This window comes from Lipotes vexillifer, unplaced genomic scaffold (genome assembly GCF_000442215.2).
Source record: "Lipotes vexillifer unplaced genomic scaffold, Lipotes_vexillifer_v1.1 scaffold758, whole genome shotgun sequence".
NCBI classification, from domain to species: domain Eukaryota; kingdom Metazoa; phylum Chordata; class Mammalia; order Artiodactyla; family Lipotidae; genus Lipotes; species Lipotes vexillifer.
Window position 1 is genome coordinate 1,062,192 of NW_006770348.1, and position 24,673 is coordinate 1,086,864.

Here is a 24,673-nt window from a genome sequence, read left to right on the forward strand (position 1 = left end):
ACATGCAAAAAACATATACTCTGAAGGAAACAACATGAAAAAAATATATGTGTATATTATGACTGTAAGGAAATGGGCCAGAATGACAGCAGTCACTCTTACAGGCTTGTAGGATTATGGGGGAGATTTCTCCCTCAATTTTGCAAAGATGCAAGTGATTATGTTACTTTTAAAGCTTACCCCCGCCCCCCAACAGTTCACTACTTAAGTGTTTGCTTAAGAAAAACAAAGACAGGTGAGAGAAGAATCAGCGAAGAATTCACATTTACTTCCGAAGTCCAATGTCTTCTGAGTCAGTCAATCTGCATTAAAATAAAAGGTCCTTATTAAGGAAAATTATTGTAATAATTCCAAAGCGTACGATCCCCCTTTTGCTAGCTGTTCTCCAGGTACTTGGTGGCCTCATTTGGTCTTGTCTGGTGTGCTATGAAGGCCTGTTTTCCTTGGGCAATATGCTCTGTACCCTTTAATTTTTTTTCTAGGGTGGAGTGAGCCTTTTTGGTGAAAGCCCCAGCAGTTGCTGCTATGAGTAGGGCAAGTATGTTTTCCGATTTGAGAGGGCAGCCATATATGATAAAGAACAAGATACGGAAAGAAAGTAACAGGAATAGAGGAAGAGGAAGAGAGGTTATCCTCAATGAATAGACGTATACTCAGACCCACGGATTCAAAAGCAGTATTTTACTTAAACTACCCCTATAATAGATTGGAATGAGTATGAAGGGTTGGGAAAAGGGAGGGGAAAGGAAGGAAGGCAAGCTGATAGGAGGAGGAATGATAAATAATGTAAACTTGGCTTTGAACATACCCACCATTTGGGGGGGGCAATCAGTTTAAGCTTCCCTTCAATTTCATATACAATCATGGGATTTTAGAGCTGGAAGAGCTCTTTGAGATAATCTAATCTCCTTTTATATTTAGGTAAACTAGAGGCCCCGAGAGAGGGAAGATGATGTACCTTAGGCCACTATTCCAGGTATTCTTCTGAAAGACAAAGTGGAATAGTGATCAAGAGTGTGGCCTTTGGAGACAGATTGTATGAATTGAAATCTCAGCTCTCCTGCTTACTAGGTGTGTGACCTTGGGCAAGTCACCTAACTGTTCTGTTCCTTGGTTTTCTTTATAAAATGGGTATAAAAGTAGTACCTACCTCATAGGGTGCTATAAGAATGAAAAGAGGTAATATATGAAAAGCATTTACAACAGTGTCTGGTAGGCCTGATACCTGGTGACTGCCATGAGTTAGCTGCTGCTGGGGCAGCTGCTGCTTTTGTTGTTGTGATAGTCCTGCCATTCCAAGGCCAGTGATTTCCCCATACCAAATGGTCTCTCCATAGCCTTATGTGACTAAAGAAATAAGCATAAAACCTCCTTGGGTCTCCTCTGAAGTCACCTTGGAGTTTATCTTGTTAGCAAGTAGAAAGTGGAAAACACAAGGGTAAACCACAGGTGGTGACATTTGAATTTATACTATGTGATCTATCTGAATGGATCTTCTGCAGTAGCAAAGATAATTGACTTTGTTTTTTACTCTGTTACATTAGCAGCATGCGTTTACCTACACAATTGCTTTTTTAAAAAAGTTGATCATTATCAAAATAATAGAGAAATAAAAAATTATTTTGATGTGAATTGCATTATATGTACCTTTGGTTTTTCTACGAGTTGATAATGTCATCATCATGTCTAAATGACATTGGCTTGTCAGTGGACCTCCAGGCACTGAATGAAAAAGTCAATTAAGCAGATATGAACCTATTCTTTACCTCAGAGTATTTAGAACAGCATCTTTTCAAAATTATTGTGCTTTCAAACTTCTTTACATTTAAAATATTAATCTCTTTCTTAATGTTTTACCACTTTTTTATTTTCAAAAGGTGAACTAGTTTTGAGTAACATCAAGCTCTGTCTCTCAAGACCTTGGTAAATCTCACAGTTGTATACTTTCACAGCTCTAGGCACACGATTATGTGTGCCTCCGTATCATGTGTCTGAAGAGAGCTGGAGTATATCTTCTGCCATCTCTGTCCACTGACGTAGATTTTAACATAAGAAATTGTGGTTGAGGGTCAGGGAACAGGGAAAGATTATTTTCTCTTGGTTTTTACCAATTTGTGGTGTAAGATTGTTTCCAAGGGGCACTCAATGATTATAGCTGTGAATAGCTGTGATTAGAACTTCAAGAATGGTTCAGAATGGCTATAGGAATCTCTCTCTTCTCATCTCATTTTCATGTTGCAGGTACACATACTGAGGGAAAGAAGAATGTCTAGGTTTCCATACATAAAAATACAGGTGATTTTAACATGATAAATCATAGTAACCAAAACACAACATTAGGCATTAGAAGTGAGATGTTTTTCATTTTTAAATTTAACTTGTCAGGTTCGAGTGGTGTAAATTTATAACCAGCTGAGGCTTAAGAGGGAGCATTATTTTGGCCATACCTCTGCTATGTTAATCCCAAGCAGAGTGAACCAAAGATTTTACTGAAAGAGCAAGTGAGAGATCGGAAGTGTGCTTAAGAAAATGAAATAATACCTATTTATCTCCTTATTATAACATTTTATCAAGCATGTTATTGTTATTTTTAATTATAAGGTCCTTGATTGATATTTTTGCATTATCAATGACCTTATGTGGAAAATAGCTCTCCACCCCTGCTCAGTAAACTTTCAGTCTTTAATGAACAAAGAACTGTATGTGTTGGTTAAAATGAAGTGAATTTTATTGATGCCTCCTTTTCTGGGTGAAAGTCCAATCTTCAGCTGCAACAATGCATCTCCGGAAGTCTGCTATTGGTACATTTCTCACTTTGCACTGTTTGTAGCTAAGTCAAGGTCTAAAATCCTGGCAACTGTTTACTTTCTGAAGAATATGCTATGGGAACCTAAGAAGAAAGAGATTAAAATTGGCTTTAGATGCTCAGTGGAATTTCAGTGGTTGTGGTGATGGTGTTGGTGATGAACAAATAAGCAGTCCTTTCCCAATATCTTCATCTTTGGTGCTCAAACATTACTTTGTCTTTTTTTTTTTGAGTCATTTCATTCTGCTTTGTAGTAGAGTTGTTTATTTATCACTTATATTACATAACAACTGTGAGTTCCTTGGGGGCAGAGACTATGGCCTATTCATTTCTATATTCTCTCTGGCCCCTCTTGTGAGTCTTGGCAATGGTTTATTCATTTCACTTAACAGGTATTGATCAAAGGTCTACTATATGCAAGGCACTGTGCTCATTTGGGGGATATAGGAATGAATAGAACAGATAAAAATATCCACCTTCATAGAGGTTGCATTTTAGAGGGGAGAGACAGGTGGCAGACAATAAACAAAATATACAGTATATCATTTAGTGACAAGTGCTATGAAAGACAGGAAGGAGGATGAGAAATGACACTTTTCAGTGGTTTACAATGAGAGGTTGCAAAGGCCCTGAGGTGGAATTGTGCCTGGTATTTTTGGAAACAGCAAGAAGGATAATACATCTAGAGTGTGTGAGATGGGGGAAATATCAGAGGATGAGTTTGGAGACGTTAGGGGAGGGAGAGGTGGACATTGTAGGGGTCCACCGAGGTCATTGTAAGGATTTCAGCTTTTATTTTAAAGGAAATAGGGTGCCATTGCTACTTTTGAGCCAAGAAGAGACATGATATGACTCAGATTTAAAAGCTTCATTCTGGCTAGAGTGTGGGGAACGTGCTATAAGGGACTGATGGTGTAGCAGCAGATCAATTAGGAGGCTATTGCAATAATCCTGGTGTGGTAGTGGGGAAGTGGAGAGACGTTGTTGGATTCTGGATATAGTTCAAAGGTAACACCTACAGGATGAACTGATGGATTGCATGTGGGATGTGAAAGACAGGAATCAAGGATGACTTCAAGTAGTGTGGCCTGAGCAAACAGAAGAATGAAGTTGCCATTTACCAAGGTGGAGAAGACTATGAAAGGAGCAGTTTTGGGAAGGGAAGCAGTTTTGAACGTAGTAAGTTTGAGATACCTTTTAGATATCCAAGTAGAGACATTGAGTAAGCAGTTGGATATTCAAGTGTATGGCTCAGGGGAGGGACCTATGCTGGAGCTACAGATTGGGGGACTGTGAGTGTATAGTCAGTATGTGAAGCCATGAGATGGCATGAGCTTAGATTATTGTTGAATCATCAGTATATATTCATATATAATACTTTATCTGCTTTCTCTCCAAGGATGCTCAACTCTGCTGTCAATTCAACCAAGCTAGGTGTCTCCGTGGGCCACTTAATGGAATTTGTAGATTCAGGAGTTAAATAGTTTTTACTATATATGTGCCTAGAGTAGTGCTAAGTGGTAAGGGGGACATGAAGAGGAATAAGACTCAGAGTCTGCCTTCAAGGACCTGGTTAGGGAACTAAGGCTTCAACTGGTGAAACGTTGCTCATACTACGAAGCATTATGTACCATTGAATGCATATCAGTCAATCGATAAGCTTTATTGAGTGATTTCAGTGTTCTTTTTGCTGTATATGCAATAGAAATTCCAAAAAGTGAGATACTGTACATGATAAAGGAGCCACTATCTAGATGCCTGAAGATTTCTTTGACAATGCATATGGTGAAGAGCTGAAGAAAAATAAGGGAGTCATTTTCACTGCAAAATAAAATCATGGCATTATTTGGTTTCAAGCTAGGTTTCTTTAACATTGTATGAAAGGACCAAGTTGCAGAGTTACAACAGTGGATGAAAATGAGAATGAAAGTAAGAACATTTTGACAGGACTTTAAACTTTTCAGAAGACTTTGACATCTCAGGTGGCGTTTGATCTTCTCAAACCACTCTGTGCTAAGTAAGGTGGATAATGCCTCTATGGGTCTTAAGAGCCTTAGTGGCTCCTAGCTCAGCATTCTGTGGGGAAGGGGGGTTCTTTCACTGATTTATCATGAAGTGTTAAATCTCTATTTCTAAACCCAATTTAGATCCTGCTGTTCCTACACCAGTATACTCACCAGAAGTGTTGTTTATATCCTCTCGGTACTATGAAGAACAAAAATTTACCACCACCTAGCTCATTAAAAATTCTCTGCAAGCCTGAGGCCAAGAAGCCACAGTATGAACACATAGAGCTCAGTCCCCCTTAAGGACACTTTATTTCATGAGCCTCTCTAACTCAGAATCATTCTGTTCCTCAGAGCCCCTTTCTTAAATGCAATATTAAACCAGAGGCAAGTATGTGTTTTTTTCTGGATGTAGTTCTCTTACCAGTTTTCATTTCAGATGTAGGATGTGCTGGGTTAATATTTGTACTTCTGGCCACTTTCAAATCTTATAATGTTTTTTTAATCTGACCACAGACTTTAACATTAAAAACATGCACACACCATAGAAAAACGCTGTCCTTTATTTGCCTTCCAATACAAATATTTTTGAAGGCTCTCTTTCACCTTGAGTATTTTCTAATACTGCTACCTCCAGCTTAATCCTAACTGCTTGACAAGGTATGCGTGTAACACAGTGTTATTATTGCCTCCGGCTAGCTTCATGTCATCTAGTTTGTCTTTTGCTCCCCTCCTTTGACAGTATTATCAGGACCAATTGTGAATCGGCCAGATGCATTTTCTCACAAAAGGGCAAATCTAAGATCGCTTGTGTTTTTCTCTCTTTCTTTCAGGACTGCTTACATTAAAGGAGTTCCTTTTTTCATGAAACTGAGCTTGCTTAATCAGAGATGGAGCAAACAGACTGCAAACCCTATCAGCCTCTGTCAAAAGTCAAGCATGAAATGGACCTAGCTTATACCAGTTCTTCCGATGAGAGTGAAGATGGAAGAAAACCAAGACAGTCATACAACTCCAGAGAAACTCTGCATGAGTATAACCAAGAGCTGAGGATGAATTACAATAGCCAGAGTAGGAAGAGGAAAGAAGTAGAGAAATCTACTCAAGGTATGTTTTTATTGGATTTTTATAGCTAATATTATTTCTCATTAGGGAATGCTTGTATGCATAAACATAAGTTTCAAAAACAAATTTGCTGATGTTAACTGGTTAATAATTCGCGCTACTTACATATGCTTAGTGAACCTGTTTCATATGCCAATCCAGCTGAGGTTGTCGGGATTGTGCATGAATTTGGATGCAACAGAGCATTCAAAATTTGTCTAATCCTACAAATAGCCATTTACAGACTGAAGGATAAATAATTTATAGTAAGATGAAAAGTAAACAGCTAAGTGCTTTTCAAGCCATTGCCTATATGGGACAAAAGTCTCAAATAAATATTTGGCATCTAAAAGAGCTTTAAAAAGGTTAGTGGGGACTACCAAGCAAAGGTCCAGAAAGTTTGTCCACAGAATGCTGAAACCTTGTGCAACACAGTCCTAAGGGAAGGTAAGAATTGGTTGGAACCCTTCCTGCCACAGCCATAATGTGGGGCATATCCTTTGGACAGCCTTGGTTTTTCAATTATGGATTGACAAGACAGTTTCTAATAAATGGAAAACAGGTAGATAGAAATATTATTTCCTTATTTCTTTTCAATTGATAGATATGCGGTATTAGACTATTTTAACTACACAGGAAAAAGAAGATACTGACACTGGCACAGGTTACTTTTTTAAAAAAAGAATAAGTCTGTGTTGAGATTTAAAAAAAAATTAATTTTATTATCTAGATCAGTGGTTCTCAAAGCATGGACCCTGGACCAGCAGGAACAGCATCACCCACAGACTTGTTAGAAAGGCAAATTCTCTGGGATCACCAAAGATCATGTAAAGTGTGGTTATTACAAATGAAAATTGCTGTATTCTAATTAGTATTGGAACCTTATGTTAGAAAAACTTTAAATGGAGCCAAAGATTTAAGATATTCATACCAACATTTAGATATGCACTAAATGTTTATATTAACTATGTTACTCATTTTTTAGCTCTTAACATACTTGCTAAAGGTCTTATATCTGTCTTTTCAAGTAATTCATTTTAATCTTCCCTATTTATTCAGCTAAAGACTGAAACTTTGTTATGAGTAATTTTATTCTTCTGCGTAACTGGAAATTGGAAAATGTCTTCTTATGGGAATTTTTTTGGGGGTGTTCTATTATGCTTTAAGAAATGTGTAGTTACCATTAAAATATTTCTCTATTAAGTTTGTCTTTACAGATTATGAACTTACAATTCTGAGTTGTGGCTTATGGAATTGGAGTGTAGAGTGCCTGACCTAATAATGTTGTGAATTTAAATAAGAATGTACTTCTGGTGACAGTTTGTTCTAAAAGTATAAGCAATTTTATATTAAGTCAATATAAAGAGCTAGCCAGCCTCGGATTTTGTCTCTCTGCATTGTGATCAAAATGAATTTTGAGACGAGAGAAGTTTGTCTTTAAAGATGTCACCCTAATTTCCTTTTAATAACCTATTATTATTCAATAAGTTTATTTTTTTTTTATTTATTTATTTTTTTGCCATATGTGGGCCTCTCACTGTTGTGGCCTCTCCCATTGCGGAGCACAGGCTCCGGACGAGCAGGCTCAACGGCCATGACTCACGGGCCCAGCCGCTCCACGGCATGTGGGATCCTCCCAGACCGGGACACGAACCCGTATCCCCTGCATCGGCAGGCGGACTCTCAACCACTGCGCCACCAGGGAAGCCCAATAAGTTTATTTTTTAACACCTTTATTGGAGTATAGTTGCTTTACAATGTTGTGTTAGTTGCTGCGGTATAACACAGTGGATCAGCTATAGGTATACATATATCCCCATTTCTCCTCCCTCTTGTGTCTCCCTCCCACCCTCCCCATCCCACCCATCTAGGTGGACATAAAGCACCGAGCTGATCTCCCTGTGCTATGCAGCTGCTTCCCACTAGCTATCTGTTTTACATTTGGTAGTGTATATATGTCCATGCCACTCTCTCACTTTGTCCCAGCTTATCCTTCCCCATCCCCGTGTCCTCAACTCCATTCTCTACATCTCCATCTTTATTCCTGTCCTGCCCCTAGGTTCTTCAGAACCTTTTTTTGTCTTTTAGATCCATATATATGTGTTAGCATACGGTATTTGTTTTTCTCTTTCTGACGTACTTCACTCTGAATGACAGACTCTAGGTCCATCCATCTCACTACAGATAACTCAGTTTCGTTTCTTTTTATGGCTGAGTAATATTCCACTGTATATATGTGCCACATCTTCTTTATCCATTCATCTGTCGATGGACGCTTAGGTTGCTTCCACGACCTGGCTATTGTAAATAAGGCTGCAATGAACATTGTGATACATGACTCTTTTTGAATTATGGTTTTCTCAGGGTATATGCCCAGTAGTGGGATTGCTGGGTCATATGGTAGTTCTATTTTTAGTTTTTTAAGGAACCTCCACACTGTTTTCCATAGTAGCTGTATCAATTTACATTCCCACCAATAGTGCAAGAGGGTACCCTTTTCTCCACACCCCGACCAGCATTTACTGTTCGTACATTTTTTGATGACGGCCATTCTGACCGGTGTGAGGTGATGCCTCATTGTACTTTTGATTTACATTTCTCTAATGATTGATTAATGATGTTGAGCATCCTTTCATGTGTCTGTTGGCGATCTGTATATCTTCTTTGGAGAAATGTGTATTTAGGTCTTCTGCCCATTTTTGGATTGGGTTGTTTGTTTTTTTGATATTGAGCTGCATGAGCTGTTTGTATATTTTGGAGATTAATCCTTTGTCAGTTGCTTCATTTGCAAATATTTTCTCCCATTCTGAGGGTTGTCTTTTTGTCTTGTTTATGGTTTCCTCTGCTGTGTAAAAGCTTTTAAGTTTCATTAGGTCCCATTTGTTTATTTTTGGTTTTATTTCCATTTCTCTAGGAGGTGGGTCAAAAAGGATCTTGCTGTGATTTATGTCATAAAGTGTTCTGCTTATGTTTTCCTCTGAGAGTTTTTTAGTGTCTGGCCTTACATTTAGGTCTTTAATCCATTTTGAGTTTATTTTTGTGTATGGTGTTAGGGAGTGTTCTAATTTCATTCTTTTACATGTAGCTGTCCAGTTTTTCCCGGCACCACATATTGAAGAGGCTGTCTTTTCTGCATTGTATATTCTTGCCTCCTTTATCAAAGATAAGGTGACCATAAGTGCATGGGTTTATCTCTGGGCTTTCTACCTTGTTCAATTGATCTATATTTCTGTTTTTGTGCCAGTACCATACTGTCTTGATTACTGGAGCTTTGTAGTATAGTCTGAAGTCAAGGAGCCTGATTCCTCCAGCTCTGTTTTTCTTTCTCAAGATTGCTTTGGCTATTTGGGGTCTTTGGTGCTTCCATACAAATTGTGAAATTTTTTTCTTCTGGTTCTTTGAAAAATGCCATTGGTAGTTTGATAGGAATTGCACTGAATCTGTAGATTGCTTTGGGTAGTAGAGTCATTTTACAATATTGATTCTTCCAATCCAAGGACATGGTATATCTCTCCATCTGTTTGTATCATCTTTAATTTCTTTCATCAGTGTCTTATAGTTTTCTGCATACAGGTCTTTTGTCTCCTGAGGTAGGTTTATTCCTAGGTATTTTATTCTTTTTGCTGCAATGGTAAATGGGAGTGTTTCCTTAATTTCTCTCTCAGAATTTTCATCATTAGTATATAGGAATGCAAGAAATTTCTGTGCATTAATTTTGTATCCTGTGACTTTACCAAATTCATTGATTAGATCTAGTAGTTTTCTGGTGGCAGCTTTAGGATTCTCTATGTATAGTATCTTTCATCTGCAAACAGTGACAGTTTTACTTCTTCTTTTCTGATTTGGATGCCTTTTATTTCTTTTTCTTCTCTGATTGCTGTGGCTAAAACTTCCAAAACTATGTTGAATAATAGTGGTGAGAGTGGGCAGGCAACCTTGTCTTGTTCTTGATCTTAGAGTAAATGGTTTCAGTTTTTCACCACTGAGAACGATATTGGCTGTGGGTTTGTCGTATATGGCCTTTATTATGTTGAGGTGTGTTCCCTATATGCCTACTTTCTGGAGGGTTTTTATCATATTTGGGAGTTGAATTTTGTTGAAAGCTTTTTCTGCATCTATTGGGATTAGTATATGGTTTTTATTCTTCAGTTTGTTAATATGGTGTATCACCTTGATTGATTTGCGTGTATTGAAGAATCCTTGCATTCCTGGGATAAACCCAACTTGATCATGGTGTATGATCCTTTTAATGTGCTGTTGGATTCTGTTTGCTAGCATTTTGTTGACGATTTTTTTTTTTTTTCGGTACGTGGGCCTCTCACTGTTGTGGCCTCTCCCATTGTGGAGCACAGGCTCCTTGTGGAGGATTTTTGCATCTATGTTCATCAGTGCTATTTGCCTCTAGTTTTCTTTTTTGGTGACATCTTTGTCTGGTTTTGGTATCATGGTGTTGGTGGCCTCATAGAATGAGTTTGGGAGTATTCCTCCCTCTGCTATATTTCAGAAGAGTTTGAGAAGGATAGGTGTTAGCGCCTCTCTCAACATTTGATAGAGTTCACCTGTGAAGCCATCTGGTCCTGGGCTTTTGTTTGTTGGAAGATTTTTAATCACAGTTTCAATTTCAGTGCTTGTGATTGGTCTGTTAATATTTTCTATTTCTTCTTGGTCCAGTCTTGGAAGGCTGTACTTTTCTAAGAATTTGTCCATGTCTTCCAGGTTGTCCATTATATTGGCATATAGTTACTTGTACTAATCCCTCATGATCCTTTTTATTTCTGCAGTGTCAGTTGTTACTTCTCTTTTTTCATTTCTAATTCTGTTGATCTGAGTCTTCTCCCTTTTTTTCTTGATAAGTCTGGCTAGTGGTTTATTGTATTCTCAAAGAAAAAGCTTTTACTTTTATTGATCTCTGCTATTGTTTCCTTCATTTCTTTTTCATTTATTTCTGATCGGATCTTTATGATTTCTTTCCTTCTGTGAACTTTGGGGTTTTTTTGTTCTTCTTTCTCTAATTGCTTTAGGTGTAAGGTTAGGTTGTTTATTTGAGATTTTCTTGTTTCTTGAGGTAGGATTGTATTGCTATAAACTTCCCTCTTAGAACTGCTTTTGCTGCATCCCATAGGTTTTGGGTCATTGTGTTTTCATTGTCATTTGTTTCTAGGTTATGTTTTGATTTCCTCTTTGATTTCTGCAGTGATCTTTTGGTTATTCAGTAGCATATTGTTTAGCCTCCATGTGTTTTTATTTTTTCCAGTTTTTTTCCTGTAATTGATATCTAGTCTCATGACCTTGTGGTTGGAAAATATACTTGATATGATTTCGATGTTTTTAAATTTACCAAGGCTTGATTTGTGACCCAAGATATGATCTATCCTGGAGAATGTTCCATGAGCACTTGAGAAGAAAGTGTATTCTGTTGTTTGTGGATGGAATGTCCTATAAATCTCAATTACGTCCATCCTGTTTAATGTATCATTTAAAGCTTGTGTTTCCTTATTTATTTTCATTTTGGATGATGTGTCCATTGGTGAAAGTGGAGTGTGAAAGTCCCCTACTATGATTGTGTTACTATCGATTTCCCCTTTTATGGCTGTTAGCATTTGCCTTATGTATTGAGGCGCTCCTATGTTGGGTGCATCAGTATTTACAGTTGTTATATCTTCTCCTTGGATTGGTCTCTTGATCATTATGTAGTGTCTTTCTTTGTCTCTTGTAATAGTCTTTATTTTAAAGTCTATTTTGTCTGATATGAGAATTGCTACTCCAGCTTTCTTTTGATTTCCATTTGCATGCAATATCTTTTTCCATCCCCTCACTTTCAGTCTGTATGTGTCCCTAGGTCTGAAATGGGTCTCTTATAGACAGCATATATATGGGTGTTGTTTCTGTATCCATTTTGCCAGTTTATGTCTTTTGGTTGGAGCATTTAATCCATTTACATTTAAAGTAGTTATTGACATGTATGTTCCTATTACCATTGTCTTAATTGTTTTGGTTTTGTTATTGTAGGTCTTTTCCTTCTCTTGTGTTTCCTGCCTAGAGAAGTTTGTTTAGCATTTGCTGTAAAGGTGGTTTGGTGATGCTGAACTCTCTTAGCTTTTGCTTGCCTGTAAAGGTTTTAATATCTTTGTCAAATCTGAATGAGATCCTTGATGGGTAGAGTAATCTTAGTTGTAGGTTTTTCCCTTTCATCACTGTAAATATATCCTGCCACTCCCTTCTGGCTTGCAGAGTTTCTGCTGAAAGATCAGCTGTTAACCCTATGGGGATTCCCTTGTATGTCATTTTTCCCTTGCTGCTTTCAATATTTTTTCTTTGTATTTAATTTTTGATAGTTTGATTAATATTTGTCTTGGCATGTTTCTCCTTGGATTTATCCTATATGGGACTCTCTGCACTTCTTGGACTTGATTATTTCCTTTCCCATATTAGGGAAGTTTTCAGCTATAATCTCTTGCAGTATTTTCTCAGTCCCTTTCTTTCCTCTTCTTCTGGGACCCCTACAATTCGAATGTTTGTGCGTTTTATGTTGTCCCAGAGGTCTCTGAGACAGTCCTCAATTCTTTTCATTCTTGGTTCTTTTTTCTGCTCTGTGGTAGTTACTTCCACTATTTTATCTTCCAGGTCACTTATCCGTTCTTCTGCCTCAGTTATTCTGCTATTGATTCCTTCTAGAGAATTTTTAATTTCGTTTTTTGTGTTGTTCATCATTGTTTATTTGCTCTGTAGTTCTTCTAGGTCCTTGTTAAATGTTTCTTGTATTTTCTCCATTCTATTTTCAATATTTTGTATATCTTTACTATCATTACTCTGAATTCTTTTTTAGGTAGACTGCCTGTTTCCTCTTCATTTGTTTGGTCTGGTGGGTTTTTACTTCGCTCCTTCATCTGTTGTGTATTTCTCTGTCTTCTCATTTTGCTTAACTTACTGTGTTTGGGGATCTCCTTTTCACAGGCTGCAGGTTCGTAGTTCCCATAGTTTTTGATGTCTGCCCTCAGGGGGTAAGTTTGGTTCAGTGAGTTTTGTAGGCTTCCTGGTGGAGGGGACTCGTGCCTGTGTTCTGGTGGATGAGGCTGGATCTTTTCTTTCTGGTGGGCAGGACCACTTCCGGTGGTGTGTTTTGGGGGTATCTGTGACCTTAGTATGATTTTAGGCTCCTCTCTGCTAATGGGTGGTGTTGTGTTCCTGTCTTGCTATTTGTTTGGCATAGGGTGTCCAGCACTGGTTCTTGTTGGTTTCTGAGTGGAGCTGGGTCTTAATGTTGAGACAGAGATCTCTGGGAGAGCTCTCGCTGCTTGATATTACATGGCGCCAGGAGGTCTCTCGTGGTCCACTGTCCTGAACTCAGCTCTCCCACCTCAGAGTCTCAGGCCTGGCTGGAGCACCAAGACCCTGTCAGCCACATGGCTCAGAAGAAAAGGAAGAAAAAAAGAAAGAAAGAAAGAAAAATAAGTAAAATAAAATTATTAAAATTTAAAATATTATTAAAATTTAAAAAAGTTTAAAAAGTAATAAAATAAAGGGAAGAGAGCAACCAAATAATCAAATCCACCAATGATAACAAGCGCTAAAAACTATACTAAGATAGACAAAAAAATCAGAAACTAGTCAGTCGGATACAGCTAACCTCAAGTCTACAGTTGCTCCAAAAATCCACCGCCTCAATTTTGGGATGATTCGTTGTCTATTCATGTATTCCACAGACGCAGGGTACATCAAGTTGATTGTGGAGATTTAATCCGCTGCTCCTGAGGCTGCGGGGAGAGATTTCCCTTTCACTTCTTTGTTCGCAGAGCTCCTGGGATCCAGCTTTGGATTTGGCCCCGCCTCTGCTTGTAGGTTGCCCTCTGGGGTCTGTTCTTCGCCCAGCCAGGAGGGGGTGAAAGGAACGGCTGATTCAGGGGCTCTGGCTCACTCAGGCTGGGGGAGGGAGGGGTATGGAATGCGGGGCGAGCCTGCGGCGGCAGAGGCCAGTGTGACTTTGCAACAGCCTGAGGCGTGCTGTGTGCTCTCCCGGGGAAGTTGTCCCTGGATCCCGGGACCCTGGCAGTGGCGGGCTGCACAGGCTCCCGGGAGGGGAGCTGTGGAGAGTGACCTGTGCTCGCGCACAGGCTTCTTGGTGGCGGCAGCAGCAGCCTTAGCGTCTCAGGCCCGTCTCTGGGGTCCGCGCTTTTAGCCGCAGCTCGCGCCCGTCTCTGGAGCTCCTTTAAGCCGCGCTCTTAATCCCCTCTCCTCGCGCACCAGGAAACAAAGAGGGAAGAAAAAGTCTCTTGCCTCTTCGGCTGGTCCAGACTTTTTCCCGGACTCCCTCCCGGCTAGCCGTGGCGCACTAGCCCCCTGCAGGCTGTGTTCACGCAGCCAACCCCAGTCCTCTCCCTGCGCTCCGACCGAAGCCCGAGCCTCAGCTCGCAGCCCCGCCCGCCCCGGCGGGTGAGCACACAAGCCTCTCGGGCTGGTGAGTGCCGGTCGGCAGCGATCCTCTGTGCGGGAACCTCCCCGCTTTGCCCTCCGCGCCCCCGTTGCTGCTCTCTCCTTCGCGGCTCCGAAGCTCCCCGCTCTGCCTCCCGCAGTCTCCGCCCGTGAACGGGCTTCCCAGTGTGTGGAAACCTTTCCTCCTTCACAGCTCCCTCCCACTGGTGCAGGTCCCGTCCCTATTCTTTTGTCTCTGTTTTTTCTTTTTTCTTTTGCCCTACTCGTACGTGGGGAGTTTCTTGCCTTTTGGGAGGTCTGCGGTCTTCTGCCAGCGTTCAGTAGGTGTTCTGCAGGAGATGTTCCACATGTAGATGTATATGTGGGGAGGAAGGTGATCTCCACTTCTTACTCCTCCGCCATCTTGAAGTGGTCTCTACTCATTAAGTTTTTATTTAGCACTTGCTATGTGTTAGGCCTCAAGTCAGATGCTGGGGATGGAGATGACCATGATAGTTTCTGCTTGTAGGAAACTCATAATATGGTGGAGAAAATAGACATCCAACAAATCATTACAATTAAATGTAGTAAGTACTTTTACAGATAAAGTGCTGTGGGAGTACATGGGTGAGTCAGGGTCCATAGAAAGGTGATATTTGATCAAGGTCTTAACATTTGAATAAGAGTTTACTAGGAAAAGGACATTCCAATAGGGTAGATTAGCAGGTGCAAAAGCATAAAACTGTGAAAAGGCCTAGCATGATGAAAATTTCATTATGAAAAGAGTGAGGTGCATTGGCGCCAGATGACAAACAGTCTTGCATGCCCAATTTAGGAGTTACTTTTTTTCTTTAAACTTTTTTTTTTAAAAAAGCTTTTAAGTGATAGAGAATTTCACGATGAATTATAATTTTTAGGATGATAATTGTAGAAGCTAATTGTAGATGTGTAAGCAGCAGTATAGAAGATTGATTGCAATTGGGGAAAATTGGGTGCAGGGAGACAATCTATGAAGGAACTGAATTAGCCCAGGCTAAGAATGGTGATGAATGTCTAAGCTCTGGCTGTATCAGTAGAGGTGAAGAAACATATTCAAGAGGTATTAGTGTGGTAGAATTGATAAGACTTAGTAATTGATTACTTGTCGAGGTTGAAAGAGATAACAGAGTCAAGGATGACTCTAAATTTCCAGGTTGGAAAACTGGGAGGATGGTGATCCATTTACCAAGAGAAGTAAAATACGAGTGGGTTTGGAAGGGAAGAGAATGAGTTTCTTTCTGAACATGTTAAGTTTAAGTTGCTTGGGTGACATCCAGGTAGATTTTCCTGTCAAGCAGTTTGTTAATGTGTGCCTAGAGTTCAGGAACGATCTGGACTTGTTGATACCAGTAGATTTGAATTTACAGGTTTCTTATAGTAGGAGATGCCTGGGGATGGATGAGATTACCCAGGTAGAATGTGTAGAGTGAGACCTGAAAAAAGTCAAGGACAAAAACCTGATTCTATCATCCATGAACTGAAATAAACATGTTTTCAACCTATTTAAATTTTTAACTAGCACCATCCTTTGCTATATTGACAATGTAAAGTATAAAGGTCCAGGAGGTGAAGGTCTAGAAACTTAGGGTCTTCTTGCCACTGACTTCATGATCTTTAGACACACCTAGGAAGGAAAATATGTGCCTCTTTGGGAGAGAAGTGAATTAACCTACATTAGGCAAAATTGTGGGCCCCGTGATCATCTTTTTTGTGAAGTGTGGAATCCTCTTTGTTGTTCTAGTCCATATATTGCTACCTATGTGTAAAAAAAAATGTTGTTGATTTTCACAAATATATGGTAGCATCTTGCATCGACCTAGCTAAAGGTGAGCCTGACATTATTTTTAAGGAGTAAAATTCTCAGAAAATCATTGAGTTTTAAGATAGGAAGGAAGAAAAGTAACATAGTGTTGATTGGGCACCTGCTATAGTGCCAGACACTGTGCTAGATGCCTTTTAAGCGCACCAGCTGTGCAGCCTTAAGCAAGTTACTTCAGCCCTCTGAGCCTGTAAAGTTCACTGCAAAGTTGACTTCATCATTATCATCATCAACACCATAATCACAATGATAAAAATAAAAGTAGTAATAATAATAATAAAAAAAAACTTGAATAGTACCTGCTCTGTTCCAGGACTCTGCTAGATGCTTAAATTTACTGCCCGTGCATGCCTTATGAGATATGAGATGTTATCTCCAGTTTACCAATGAGGTAACTGAAGTTTGGAGAGAAATACTTTTCCAGTTTCTGCAGCTAAGAAGTAGTAAGAGTTGGGTTTGGAAATCAGGTCTGTGATTCTCGTATGTACATCAGAAGGTTGTGATATGGATTAATTGTGATCATAAGTGTGAAAATTTTTAGGGACTCAGTAATTGTTAGTTTCCCTTCATTTCCTTCCCTAAAAGCCTTGTCAGCCTCTTTGTGTTCCGATGACCAAGGGTTTACAAGGAGGTTTAAAAAGGCTTTCTGTTCTGATTTTCTTTAGTAAAGGGTAGATGATATGCTATGTAATTTATAATGAAATATTCCTGAGTCTGTTTGTTGTTTTCCACTTTTTAGGGAAGTTACTGTGTCATTCAATTCAGGGCTTGTTGGGGGGAAACATTAATAAGAGGAAATACTTGATCCCATTTAAAAGTATCTTCATATTCTTATCTTTATTTGCCAAGAAAGCAGAATCCCCCCCTCCGCCATGTACACAGAGTGCTGGATTTTAAAAGTGGTTTTCTTATTTTCCAAAAGCTTTCGAATTAAGAGGTGGACACTAATCTAATATTATTCACAATTCTTTGCTAATAGGATGAATGAGGCTTAGGCAAGCTTACTTTATATGACTTTTGGTAGGTCTAATAGCAGGGGTACATTTCCTGGAGGCACACAGGCTAGCAACTCTTCCCAAGCAGCCTCACTTCCAAGAGAGGCATCCGTTAACTAAGAAATTAGTAAAAAACAAATGAAGGGCTTCCCTGGTGGCGCAGTGGTTGAGAGTCCGCCTGCCGATGCGGGGGACGTGGGTTCGTGCCCCGGTCGGGGAGGATCCCACATGCCGCGGAGCGGCTGGGCCCGTGAGCCATGGCCGCTGAGCCTGCGCGTCCGGAGCCTGTTGCTCCGCAACGGGAGAGGCCACAACAGTGAGAGGGCCGCGTACCGCAAAAAAAAAAAAAAAAAAAGAAAAAAATATGGATATATAAATCAAGGATAATAATTTTAGTTATGAGAATTGCCCTATAATTTTTATAACAGGTAAGATTAGTTTTGAATATGGCCATTTTACTGAAAAGTAATTGTGAACGAAAGTCACCCATGCATAAAAAAAGGTATAGGGAGGACCTATTACAAACGCCAGAAGATCATAGACTCCTGAGATACTGAAGCTGACACAGACATTTCATTTCTCCCTTCTTAACCTCTGTTTTGTGGCTTCTCTTTCTCCTAATATGGTTTTTGTTTGGTTGGTGGTTTTCTGCTTTCTGTATTACAACCTAAACCTAAATCTCACATTATCGCCATCTGGTGGAAGAAAACTAAAACTGCCAATCTGTATTTACCAAGATTACATGGGAGCAAAGCTTATCTGTCGTCCATCCATCCATCCATCCGTTTTTTCAGTTACTCATTTATGCATCAAACATTCATTTAGTGTCAACTGTTCCAGGTACTTTGTTAGGTGAATGCAGTTCATCTTGAAATAAATGGGCACAAGTGACTGTTATTTTCCTCTTAATTGCCCCTGGCTAATAAGCCACTTCATCCCACAGCGGAAGCTGCTCAAACAGTATTGCCACTTGTGGGTTCAAGGTGTAGACAGAAGCCCAGATTTGAAAAGCACATTTCTTGACTCTTATTTCAAGCACTTATCAGTAGTATAAACTATTGTTGGCTTATGTCTAAACAGTTCGGATGAAGGTTCCTACAAAAATCTTGAAAGAACTCAACTTCAGAATCTGTATTTACGTGGTAAATATCACAGATGGCAGGTGTAATATAATGTAGCAAGGCCTATGAAATGAAAATTTCAGCAGCATTTGATCACCTGTGATGAATTTTCTGCTGTAAGCATGTTATGCTTCTAGTTGTCACAAGTTTCTAGCATAAAAATCTATAATGACTGCCCAAAAAATTAAACTCTAAGAGAAAAGTAAGTTATTTAGCAACAACTCCAATTTGCTCATGTCTTTCAGCCAGTATAATTTGTTCATGAAAATTTAATCAATAAACAGTTATTTATATAGCATCTAAAACTGGTATGGGATATCAGTGGCACTTGTGCCACTGCTCTCTCTGCCTGTCCTATGGCAGACATCCCTGATCAAACAGTGGTGCTCTTTCTTGTTGAGCCCAACTGCGGCCTCACATCCTTATCATCACAGCATTCCATGCAAACATTGTCAGTCAATTAGAGTTGGCAAGAGAGATGAAACCTATTTCCTATCTGTGTTCTGCTTATCTGTGCCAAGTTCTCTGAAGATACAGGTGAATAAGAAGCCATCTTTGCCCTCAAAGAATTCAGAGTACGTTTAGGAAGGCAGGTAATAAACCAGCTACAGTGCTGCAATATGATTGATGTTGCAATAGTGGTGTAGGTAAAGTACTATGAGAGTCTAGAAGCTAGAAACATGTACTCTCTTTGGGGAATGATAACGATGATTATAAGTGAAATATCTAACATTCATTAAGCACTAGGCATTGAGTAAGGCACTTTAGATGGATTATGTTATTTAATCTTCCCAATATGCTATGAGGTTGGGATCATTATTATCCCCATTGTAAAGATGAGTAAAGTGAGGCACAGAGATGCTCAATAACTTGCCCAATATTACAGAGGTAGTAAGTCATAGGACTGGGATTGGAACCCAGGCAGTCTGACATTAGATCCAACTGCTGTATGCAGAGATAGCTCCAAATTCAGATCTTAAGTTCAAGGAAATGGTGTCACTGTGGTGTGTGTGTGTGTGTATGTGTGTGTGTGTGTAATCATCTAGAAATAGATGGTTCCTGAAGTAGTGAGAGTAGAAAAAATCATATGTACAGTCAGAAATAAAGAGAGCCAAATATAATACCCTGAAAACATCTAAATTTAAAGTAGTGGGCAGAAGAAAAGAGTTGGTCTTGAGATGTCAGAGAAGAATCAAGGGGAAGGGGTATCACGTAAGCTAAGGGAAGAGGCTTTCCAGTGGGAAGATGTGACTAAATAGTCAAGCACTTCAACAAATACAATGAAAATTGAGAAAAAGCAATAAAACAGGCAATTAGAAGGTCATTTCTGACTTTAGACCAGAGATTCTCTACTTTGGTTGGACATTAAAATTACCTAGGGAGTTTTACAAATCCCAGTGCCAACACTGCTCTTCAGACCAATTAAATCAGAATTTTCAGTGGTGGGACCCAGGCATTAAAAACATCTCAGGGAATTCCAATGTGCATTCAGATGAGGATCTACTGCCTTAGAGTAAACAGTTTCAATAATCTTAGAGAAAGACGCCAAATCCAAGGATTTGAAGAGTGAGTACAACTGAATATAATGACTGGAATAAGGCTCTATTGGAGAATGTTTCGGAATCTCAGGTGGAAGGAAAGGCTTTGAAAGGGTTCACTGCTTCCTCTGAGACAGGAAGTAAACTCCAAAACGGAGTGGCAAGTGTTGAAGTTCGAGTCTTGGATAAAGGAGGGGAAGGTTGTCTGCTGAAAGTGTGCATCAAGTCAGGAGCTTCAGATGAGTAATGAGGGAGGTTTTTGACCTGGCCAAGATGGAGTGTACATACATATCTGCAGCTCAGGTGACGCAGGACGGAAGATGGAGATGTGGGAATATTAATGACAATAAATATTATTGACCACTGTGTGTCAAGTAGTCTGCTGAGTGGGTTCACATATTGCTTGTATTTAGTCCTTGTCATAACCCTATGATGTAGTGATAATCGTCATGACCCCTATTTTATAGAAGTACATAGCTTGAGTAGATAGCAGAGCTAAAAAATAAATTCATGACCGATGTTCTTTCCACTACATTATTAGGTGCAGCCCTAGTACATGATGTGCACACTGTGCTCCATGCTTTCAATATTCTCATTTGAAAAAATGGTTTCCAAACAGTATTGAGTGTAACAGATTTAACGGAGATGGGGTATTTACTTCATGTGTTAAAGTTTCTTCTTCTAATGAAAAGGGAACTCCAGACTCTCCTTCATATTGTTACCGGTGATCTTTGTAAAAACACAAATCAGATCACACCATTCTTCTGAAAATCCTTCAGCGCGTCCCAATGCCCAGAGAAGTGGTTCTTCACAGCAGCGGGTAGAGGGGGGCACACTACTAAATGCTTTGAGAGTCTAGTCAAAGCTCTGTATCTTCTTTGCAGAAAAAAATGCACACACACACAATATCTGCCATGTATTTCAAGGGTTTCAGGAAGCTTGAAGTCATTCTACATCCATGGACCATGGGTTAAGATTCTCTGCTAAGGGAATTTCATCTCCCCTGAGTTAATGCAACTTAGATCTTCCACGACCTAGTACTAAAACTAGAAGCTACAAGGAGAAGCTGTTGGGGGTGGAAGACTCAGCCCCTGAATTTCACCTTCCCTTGGCACTCAGTCACCTTGATTTATTATGTTCATCATCAGCTAGGAAGTTTTCTACCCAGTGCTAAATCCACAGGTCGTCTGCATTTTGTTTCCAACAAGGGAGACAATATTTCCTTATATAGACACTTATATAGCACACCCCTACATACAAATGATTTTAAGTTAGGCTGATATGTGCAAAAATATATATTGCACAGGTAAGTTTGGAAGCCGACTTTGGAGAAGGGGAGAGAACCAAATAGGTGGAAACTTGGAGGAAGGATATTTACAGTGATGCACTATAGAAGCTGTACCTTCATGCAACCTTCAGGAAGTCCTCATTTCTGTGAAACTCCCCTTTGCTCTTCATTTAGCCACGAGTATAGGTAGCCACAGTCAGTCACAATTCGTCGCTTCCTAGATACCAAGTCATTATCAAATGGGAGGTTCACCTAGTAGGGCTAAACTTCATGGAAGTAATTCTCTATATAGATTCTTAAAACTAACTTTATAAAACAATACGCAGTTACCACTAATTATAGACATATTACACAGTGTGGTTTTACCTTTGACCATCTCTCTTGTTGATGGACACTCTTTATCCAGAAATAGCTAGGTCAGTTTCCCAATTCTTCAGCCTTGCTGCTTCTGAGGCTACATGGCCTTTTGCTCTCAGTCTGAAAATATCTCATCTCTGCACACTCATCCATTTCAGCTGCCTATCCCTGAGCCCACTTTGCTTAATACTTTGTTTAGCCCTTTAATGCTTCTTTCTCAATCTAGATTAAAACCTACACCACAGTATGGAGAATAATTCTGGTGTTTTCTTCTTAAATAACTCTTTACTCAGTGGAATTATGTATTTTCCTTTGAGGATCTACATGATTTCAGAAGGAAAAGACTGGCTCCCTGGCTGAGTGTCACAGAAATGACTGTGCCCTGGGAAACAAAGCAACTGTCCTCTTTTTAGGTGCATAATTTGGTTGCTCTTTTTGACCTGCTTCAGCTACAGGGCAGGCTCAAAGGGGATATATACCCTGGGGTTGTGAAGACTGGGGAAAGAAAGCTTTGTTCTTTTCCTTTTAACTCTTTAGGGCCCATTTATTATATGGTTAACACAAAGACCGGACAAGGGTAAGTCAGATCATTTGAATGACAAACATGATAGATAACATGGCCGAAGCAGAGAGACTATTGAAGATTGATGAAAAAGGGAGGTTGGTGAAATATAGAAGAAAGCAGTTGCTAAACCTAAAAAGTGAAGTGAAGGGGCATGGATTTGTTTCAGTACATAACAGGGAAGCTGTGGCATCTTGAAGGATTCATAGAGTTGATTGAGACTCTATCCATGTTACATGTTGATTCTCTTTTATTACAAAGATTTGAACAAGATTTCAGAATTGGCATTTGAAAATGTAGCTTTATATTTCTGTGAACAGCAAAAAACAGTTTTAAATATTTGCAAAGGAATGACTGTGAGGTATGCCAACATGTCCTGTCAGGAAACTGCCCTGTCAGAAAACGGTTATTCTGCTTTTTTGGTCACATCTGTGATGCAGAACTAGCTCCATATACAAATAAGTTCTATTTATTATTATCTTCAGCACTTTTCTTTCTCATTATAATTCTGAAAGGGTCTAGAGGTGACAGAAGATAAATCTTGAATCTTCTGGAACCTTGGAAATAGTCTCATTTGAAGCCTTTATACTAAAAGCTGAGGATTCTGCTGTCCCGTCAGTATAAACTGAACCATATGCAGTGCTATTTTGGGGCCAGTCATTCCTGTAACACATGAAGTATTTAATTTTATTACTCTTGAGCCTTTAACTATTTGAGCAAATGACCGTTTGTGTCTTTTATGTCATGTAAGAAGTTAGAAATGAGCTCAAAGGCAAAAAAAAAAAAAAAAAAAAAAAAAAAAAAAGGAGCTTTATATTTCTGTGAACAGCAAAAAACAGTTTTAAATATTTGCAAAGGAATGACTGTGAGGTATGCCAACATGTCCTGTCAGGAAACTGCCCTGTCAGAAAACGGTTATTCTGCTTTTTTGGTCACATCTGTGATGCAGAACTAGCTCCATATACAAATAAGTTCTATTTATTATTATCTTCAGCACTTTTCTTTCTCATTATAATTCTGAAAGGGTCTAGAGGTGACAGAAGATAAATCTTGAATCTTCTGGAACCTTGGAAATAGTCTCATTTGAAGCCTTTATACTAAAAGCTGAGGATTCTGCTGTCCCGTCAGTATAAACTGAACCATATGCAGTGCTATTTTGGGGCCAGTCATTCCTGTAACACATGAAGTATTTAATTTTATTACTCTTGAGCCTTTAACTATTTGAGCAAATGACCGTTTGTGTCTTTTATGTCATGTAAGAAGTTAGAAATGAGCTCAAAGGCAAAAAAAAAAAAAAAAAAAGAAATTAATAAGGACACGCCCAAACCTTTCATAGAATTTAAAGGTGTAAGGTAAGATTCATTTCTCTACCTTCAACTAAGACATTTACAAGGCTTCACTACTAAAGTCCAATTATGTCTCCTCATTAATGGTTCAAGTCTAGAGTTTCAAGAACACTTTAAAAAATTATCACATTGACATACAAGTAGGCTGAATGCTAATGTGTCTGAAATTAATCAATAAATATGGTCTAAAACCACCTTCACTAATTGGAAAAAAAGTAATCTATGGTAGTGAAAAATGAGAGAGTCACAGGAAATGCAGAATTTTATTGTACATTTTCTATGTATAAATATACATATTTATATCATATACTTTGTGATCATCATTTATATGTATGTAACATGATTTATAGTTTTATATTTATATAATTTATATATGTAACTTAAAGAAACAGTGAGGTAGATTAATTTTTAATGGAATGGCTCTCTGATTTTTTTCCTATTGATTGCATTTTCTTAAGCAAGACATACTTGTATGTAATAATGGAGAGGCAAAACAGAAGAGAAGCTATATGAAGTAGCATCTAAAATTCTAACATGGATACATGCCTCCTGTTTTTGCCATAGTTTCCCACTCCAAATGCCCTGTGCTCCAAGTATGCTCAGCAAGTGTTAGTGGCTGGCAAACTATGTGTTTCTCAATTGTTCCTCTCAAACTACCTCTTAAATAGATGGCAGTAAAGGTGATTTCTGCTACATCCTAACTGTAACACACTGCCAAGTCCCTCAGCCAGCATGCTGTTTCCAAGCCACACTGTGATTGGCAGGGCCAGTATATATGGTCAGTGGGCTATGCAACCTGTCTGATCTATTTGACTTACAATTGGGCTGGCTATGCCATCTTTCTGCCACCATGCTTTTGGAATGAACTTTAGAGCCTAGAACAGTATTTGGCACATAATAGGTGTTTGATGAATATTTATTGAACAAATGAATTCATTAAATATGTCACACTTAATATTCTCTTCTGGTAAATTAAATTTGTAAGAGGCTCAAATTTGAATTTTGCCCACCTTGATTGCTACATATCTTTTTTACTTTTCATAGAAGAGTACTTGATAGTTTTAGTGTATGATACTTTGTCTGAATGGTTTGTAGTCTTTGCCATACCATAAATAACAAGTTTAGATAAAATTGAAATATAAGTTCAAAACCTTTTGCAGTTAACAACAGTTAGCGTAAAATTCATTGACAAAAACCTTTCTAAAATGTGTGAGTCTTCTTTTTTCCCATGCCTTAGTTTGTAGAGTTGGATTTGGATGTGGGATTGGTTTAAGTGACTTTCT

The 24,673-nt window shown here is 38.9% G+C and overlaps 1 protein-coding gene across 1 annotated transcript in view; it reads left to right on the forward strand.

Moving 5' to 3' along the window:
- The first annotated feature begins 5,702 nt into the window (after positions 1-5,702).
- The window catches only part of LOC103086956 (teneurin-1), a 312,048-nt gene continuing 293,077 nt past the window's right edge, over positions 5,703-24,673 (forward strand). The window contains exon 1 of the mRNA XM_007446072.1: positions 5,703-5,919. Coding sequence (XP_007446134.1) covers positions 5,703-5,919 — 217 coding nt within the window. The remainder of the gene's footprint in view (positions 5,920-24,673) is intronic.